This window comes from Phycodurus eques, chromosome 5 (assembly GCF_024500275.1).
Source record: "Phycodurus eques isolate BA_2022a chromosome 5, UOR_Pequ_1.1, whole genome shotgun sequence".
In the NCBI taxonomy this organism is placed as follows: Eukaryota; Metazoa; Chordata; class Actinopteri; order Syngnathiformes; family Syngnathidae; genus Phycodurus; species Phycodurus eques.
Genome location: NC_084529.1, coordinates 12,858,338 through 12,865,569, shown reverse-complemented (window position 1 = coordinate 12,865,569; position 7,232 = coordinate 12,858,338). Strand labels below are relative to the sequence as shown.

At 41.6% G+C, this 7,232-nt stretch overlaps 1 protein-coding gene across 3 annotated transcripts in view; it reads left to right on the top strand.

The window, feature by feature from the left end:
* The window catches only part of banp (BTG3 associated nuclear protein), a 74,071-nt gene that overhangs the window by 12,231 nt on the left and 54,608 nt on the right, over nucleotides 1-7,232 (top strand). For 2 of the 3 annotated variants that reach the window (XM_061676497.1, XM_061676495.1), the window contains exons 3-8: nucleotides 498-613; nucleotides 727-926; nucleotides 1,038-1,118; nucleotides 3,214-3,386; nucleotides 4,611-4,850; nucleotides 5,968-6,126. In XM_061676497.1, the coding sequence (XP_061532481.1) occupies nucleotides 498-613; nucleotides 727-926; nucleotides 1,038-1,118; nucleotides 3,214-3,386; nucleotides 4,611-4,850; nucleotides 5,968-6,126 (969 nt within the window). The remainder of the gene's footprint in view (nucleotides 1-497; nucleotides 614-726; nucleotides 927-1,037; nucleotides 1,119-3,213; nucleotides 3,387-4,610; nucleotides 4,851-5,967; nucleotides 6,127-7,232) is intronic. The other variant, XM_061676496.1, reaches the window with a different exon arrangement.

Genomic DNA, 7,232 nt, shown 5'->3' with positions numbered 1-7,232 from the left:
CCATGAAGCTACAGAACTGATGGTGTACGTCACGACTCCGCTTATCTACAAAAGACACTATTGATCTTTGAGCACAAGCTTGCTTATCACAAAATAATTCACACTTGTTAAATTTATATTTGAAGTCCAGTCATTAGAATGTCCCACTATTGCTCACCTGTCTGATGTTCTCTCAACTCGACGACGTCGTTCAGCGAGGCGGCTTTATATTAGGCATTGCAGATGCCAGTTTCTCAATAAATACAGTTGCAAATACAGTTTCTTTCAGTTTGCGCTGAGGGTGGGCAGTCAGAGTTGTGTCTCCATGTTTTTAACGAGTATGCTGCAAGGGGCCAATAGCATTACTGGATTATTTTGTCACTTTGTGGCATGTAAAATGTCAGAAAATAAATAAAATCGATCTTTTTTTACCCATCTCAAGCACGTCCCTCAAAAAGAAGTTAACTTCCTTTTGACCTCTGTTTCTTAGTTAAGTTAAAATGTGTCTTTTTGTATAGCAGCAAACATGCTGGACAATCAAGGACAAAATGAGGCGAGTCCTCAGAAGAAAAAGAGAAAATTCAGCAACAGCCAAGAGAACAGCAGCAACAACCAGGACATAGGTTATATTAAGGTATTTAAGCTTTTCTACGATGGACAACGTTCAAAGCTCACCTAGTTTTACATAGTTAATTGTTTTTACGTTTGGGAAGTGCTAACACATTTATATTGGAACAACCTTCCCAGAACCTGATGGTCTCTTTCACTGCGTCAGTCAGCCAGCGATTGGAAGGAATTGAATCCAAGCTGCAGGCTCTGGACGCCACATGTAAGGCTCTAGCACAAAAGCTGGATAGCATGGTACCTTGTGCCAAGAATTCTATCCAGGTTCCTATGGTTGCTGGGTCACCCCAGGGGGCGACTCAGACTTGGAACAAAGTGCGATGGTAAGGGTCATGGGTTTGCAGAAGGCACATTTTTTGAGTTGGGTCTCATTCATATTAGATGGAGATTTCCAATGTATCAACTTAACGCTGGTTTCTCCACTTTCCACCTAGTGTTGTTCCACAAACAAATGTGATTGTGAGCAGTGAATCCATGAAGCAGGAAGATCCCTCCCTGGAAAACCTGCTCAGCAAGTGAGTTGCTTGTAGTCTTATGCTGCATTGGAAACCGCTAAGAAGTTGCACGTAATATTGCACTTGGAGCATTCAATTTCAATCCCAACTGAGAACATTGATGCCGATCGTGACTATGGTAGAATATATTTAGTTTATGAAGAGATAGTCGACAGTTCTGACAACATGACAATTCTCATTGTAGTGATGTATCCATCCATCCATCCAACCATCCATTTTCTGAGCCGCTTCTCCTCACTAGGGTCGCGGGCATGCTGGAGCCTATCCCAGCTATCATTGGGCAGGAGGCGGGGTACACCCTGAACTGTTTGCCAGCCAATCGCAGGGCACATACAAACAAACAACCATTCGCACTCACATTCACACCTATGGGCAATTTAGAGTCATCAATTAACCTACCATGCATGTTTTTGGGATGTGGGAGGAAACCGGAGTGCCCGGAGAAAACCCACGCAGGCACGGGGAGAACATGCAAACTCCACACAGGCTGGGCCGGGGATTGAACCCCGGTCCTCAGAACTGTGAGGCAGACGCTCTAATTAGTCTCCACCGTGCTGTCAGTAAATGTTGTCAATTTCCGAGATGTATGATGTTTAGTTTCAGTTACACAATCAATTTTCGTAGTTGGGATAATTAATGTCCAACTTACCATTTCTTTTTATCAAATGCACTTTAACTCAGTCTGCACCTGTTTTTCCCTTGTGTTCAGAAATAGGTTAATCCTTCCCAAGAAGTGTGTCAAAGGAATTTGAATCCTCATATTTGTCACTAATGGAAAAGTACAGAGAAGGTCAGAAGGAGCTACATTGTGTCTTTGTGGATTTAGAGAAAGCGTTTGACAGAGTACCCAGAGAGGAACTGTGGTACTGCATGTGGAAGTCTGGCGTGACAGAGAAATATGTTAGAATAATACAGGACATGTATGAGGGCAACAGAAAAGTGAGGTGTGCTGTAGGTGTGACAAAAGAGGTTAAGGTGGAGGTGGGACTGCATCAGGGATCAGCCCTGAGACCTTTCCTGTTTGTAGTGGTGATGGATAGGCTGACAGATGAGGTTAGACTGGAATCCCCGTGGACCATGATGTTTGCAGATGACATTGTGATCTGCAGTGAAAGCAGGGAGCAGGTGGAGGAACAGTTAGAAAGATGGAGGCATGCACTGGAAAGGAGAGGAATGAAGATTCGCTGAAGTAAAACAGAATATATGTGCATGAATGAGAGGGGTGGAGGGGGAAGAGTGAGGCTACAGGTAGAAGAGATAGTAAGGGTGGAGGACTTCAAATACTTGGAGTCAACAGTCCAGAGCAATGGTGAGTGTGGTAAGGAAGTGAAGAAACGGGTATAAGCAGGTTGGAATGAGTGGAGGAAGGTGTCAAGTGTGTTATGTGACAGAAAAGTCTCTGCTACAATGAAGTGCAAAGCAGAGCTGGAGGTGGCGGAAATGAAGATGTTGAGGTTCGCTCTCGGAGTGACCAGGTTGGATAAAATTTGAAAATGAGCTCATCAGAGGGATGGCCATGGTTGGATGTTTTGGAGACAAAGTTAGAGAGAGCAGACTTACATGGTTTGGACACGTCCAGAGGAGAGAGCGTGAGTATATTGGTAGAAGGATGATGAGGATGGAGCTGCCAGGCAAGTGAGCTAGAGGAAAACCAAAGAGAATGTTGATGGATGTCATGAGTACAGTTGGTGTTAGAGAAGAGGATGCATTAGATAGGGTTACATGAAAAAGGGTGGCACGCTGTGGCGACCCCTAACGGGACAAACCGAAAGGAAAAGAAGATATTTGTCAATAATGTTCTCCCTGTGCTTGTGTGGGTTTTCCCTGGGTACTCCAAAACATGCAGGTTGGGTTCATGGAAGACTAAATTGTCCTTAGGTGTGAATGTGAGTGTGTGAATGGTTTGTCTATATGTGCCCTGCTATTGCCTGGCGTCCAGTCCAGGGTGTACTCTTCCTCTCACCCAAAGTTAGCTGGGATAGGCTCCAGAACACCTGCGACCCTAATAAGGATAAATGGAAGACGGATGGCTTTGTTGGTATATTTACAATATGTGTCCGACCTGCATTACTAAAAATTGTGTCTCTCTTTTTAGCACCGTGGCGAAAAGGCGCCAAAACACAATCCTGGTGAAGGTGCCAGGTCCTGAGGAGAGTCAGGAGGAAGTGGAGAGTGGCTCTGAGGCTAGTGACTCCGTTTCCAATGGTGGTCATCCCAACAATGCACAAAATGGACAAAATGTTACACTCATCACTCTCAACTCAGAGGGTAAGATGTCACAGCTTCACCATGGCCACAAAAATGCAGATACCTATATACAGTATACAGTGCAGTATGATCATTTCCATTTAGTCATTCATAAACTTGGTTTGATTCTCTGATATAAAAAAAAATAGTCGTTTCAGTCATCACAAATCAACAATAGAGCAGCTATTCTTGTATTATGTTCTGTTTTTGCTCTCAGGTTATACGTAGAGATGGTTGGCTAAATACTGTAGAGCTACATTTCAATGCAGGTTGTACTTGCAGTGCCATTTGTATCAACTCATTTTAAGAGCACCATATTATCAAACCAGAAAAAGGTCTGAGGAATTATTGAAGAAAAATCTAAATGAACTGTGTATTATTCTATTTTATTGCAGCATAAGTTACCTTTGCCAAAGGCACTGACCAAAGGCAATTCCATCCCATGACAGACCTTGGCCTTTAGGGTTGTTGGTAACAGCCAGGATGGTCTTTTTCATTATTTTGGACCACATTGCTTCAATTTCTTCCAAAAAAAGACCTGAATTATGGATTTGTTTAACGACAAAACAGGTTTCCACTGTGAGGTGACCAGATGTCTCAGAGGCTGGGAAGTAGTCGACAGGATGTCTGAACTCCGCCGTGTTTTACCTGGCATTTGTGGCTGTAACTACTTAGTCTAGTTATAGTCAACATTTTGCCAAAGTAATCCTAAGTTCATGTGGTTATATCAGCTAGAGATGAATGATTACTCTTGATGCAGCGCCATCTAAGAGAGTTCGTTTTCAGATTGTCTGTACACACTGAAACTCATCCAGCTTGCTCTAAATTATTAATCACTAGAGGAGGAAATATTCATATTCATTCCTGTCTCACTTTGACGAACACTGTTTTAATGTTTTCCTTAACATTGCAAGGACATTTTTGCTTGTGTAAAATGAACACCATTGATTAGCTTTCAGTCTGTCATACTATACTTATGTGTTTGTTTTTATTGTGGGCTTTATAGTTCTACTTTTCAATACTCTTGCCCTGAAATGTCACTTCTCCTGTTTGCCATACGAGGGTACTGTTGTATTACATAAGATTTGCTTCATGCTCTTATCCGTGTGTTATCACTATAGCCTTTTGCCATAAATACAGTGGACGGAATAATTTTTTCCACAATTAATGATTTTATTTTTTCAGGGTTCCTAAATGAGAGCTGTATGTCTGTGGTTTGAATGAATTTTTCTTTGTATTTTTCAGAAGACTACCCTGGGGGCACATGGTTAGGTGATGAGAGTAACCCAGAGATGCGTGTTCGTTGTCCAGTCTCGCCAGCCGACATGCTCCATATCTCATCAAACTGCCGCACAGCAGAAAAAATGGCTCTCACGCTGCTGGACTACCTTTTCCATCGGGAGGTCCAGGCCATGTCCAACCTCTCTGGACAGGGCAAACATGGCAAGAAGCAGCTGGATCCGCTCATGATTTATGGCATTCGCTGTAAGTCCTGCGACTTGCTTGATTTCGTTCATTTTTGGAAGACGTCCTGGTGCTACTATTCAATGAATTCACAGTGACCCATGAGTCAGTGCAGTTTTTTCCACGTCACCATTGCATGATTCGTATAGAGCTTATTATATATCAAGGTAATGCATATAAACCTTCACTCAGCCAGGGATTAAATTCTTACTCCCTTGAATCAGTTAATGAACTCTATGAGAACTTCCCATATTTTGCCCTGCTGCTATTACAAAGCAGCATTGAATTGAACACAAAAATAGGGTAGAGTCTCTATTCCCATGGTGGGTTATAACAACATGCATTCATCATTGCACACAAGCGTTAATGTGCAACACATTTTATAACATACCAGACTCTAAATGACAAGCACATGTCTGGAGGAATGATCTGAAAAGAGTCATGTTTAATTCAAAAAGAGTCATGTTTAATTCAGTGGTTTCTGTGTGAATCCTGTAGCTACATACTGTGTTTTGCACATGCGTATAGAGTGTACTGTATATCAGATTGGTAGGAGGGGAAAACGGTATGCTGGAACTGGAGCGTAGCCAGTTGAGTGACTCACTCGGTGTTCCTAAAAAAAGGAAAGGGAATGAAAGAGCACCTGCCTCTCCTGTCTGAACTTGTCCTAACCGCTGTGAAAGGGCTCACCCCCCCCCCCCCCCCTCATTTTTGAAACCGTAGAATTGAGATGTGAGTCCTATGGACAGTTCATTAGGGCAGCCACCAATAGCTTCAATCTCATATAAACTTGTTTTCCAGAGGGAGTGATGTGTGATAGGACTGCGGTAACACTTGAAGGTGAAGGGGTAAAAAAAAAAAAAAAAAATCATTAATGCCTTCTGTTTTAATTAAATTACTCCTTCGGATCATTTAACACTTTTGGCAAGCTTTAAGAATGTGCCAATTCTAATACCCTTTTTTTGTGTGAGGCTGTAACAAAGTTTGCATTCGCAATCTTATTATTCATGAATATCTGGGTGAAGCATTATTTTAAATAGTATTTCAAATCACTGCCATAAAGTGCTTTTATGCATTCATTGGCAATATTCAATTGTGTGTTCTATGCAATGACCAAGACCTCTCTGCTTCTCTGTAGGCCACTTGTTCCACAAATTTGGTATCTCAGAGTCTGACTGGTATCGCATCAAGCAGAGCATTGACTCAAAGTGTCGCACTGCCTGGAGACGCAAGCAGCGTGGTCAGAGTTTGGCTGTCAAGAGCTTCTCCAAACGCACACCTCGTGGCTCAGGCTCAGGTAATATATAGAAATGACATGAAAAAGACATGTCATTATTTTGATGACATGTTCTGTCCTGCATTAAAAGAGGGAGTTGTTGACAAACACATGACATTGTTACATAACACCTTGGACCAAAATTAACTGACAGGACATGGACTTTTGCTGTGTTATTGTACCATGAAGCCCATACATTGTCATACATTCTCTATATGCATAATTGCTGAGGAAAATAACTGTTTTTATTTCATTTTTCTTAAGTGTACATCATCAGTTTTGAAATTATTATTTTCACAATTATTGCATGAGGTGAGGAGTTGCTAAACTGCTTTGCTCAAAGGTGCATTGACTGTTCTCTGGATGGAAACTAACACCTCACCTAGAACCTGTTTCATTATTCATGAGACTAGTTGGGTCTGTAGAGGCTCATGAACTTACCACCTTCTGGTCACCCAGTAAAGACAGACAAATATGGTGTTAAATTGTACTTGTAGCCTACAGTGCCGTGAAAAACTATTGGGCCCCTTCTCAAATTCTTATATTTTTGCATAGTTTCCCCACATTAATATTTAAGATCATACAACAAATGTGAATATCAGACAAATATAACCCAAGTGAACTTAAAATGTTGTTTTTAAATGATTTTATTTATTAAGGAGGAAAAAAAAAACTATTCAAAGTGACCTGGCGCTGTGTGAAAAAGTAATGCCCCCCTAAACCTAAGAACTGGTTGGGCTATCCTCAGCAGCAACAACTGAAATTAAGGATTTTCTATAACTGGCAGTGAGTCTTTCACATCTCTGTGGAGATTTTTTTGGCCCACTCTTCTTGCAGAATTATTTCAATTCAGCAAAAATCGAGGATTTTCAAGCATGCACACCCTTTTTAATGTCATGCCACTGCATTTCAATTGGATTCAAGTCTGTACTTTGACTAGGCCACTATGAAACCATCATTTTGTCTTTGAAAGCCATTGAAAAGTTGACTTTATGGTGTGTTTTGGATCGTTGTCCTGCTGCAGAACCCAAGCGAACTTCAGCTTCAAGTCACAAACTAATGGCCGAACATTCTCCTTCAGGATTTTCTGTTAAAGAGCAGAATTCATGGTTCCATTAATCACAGAA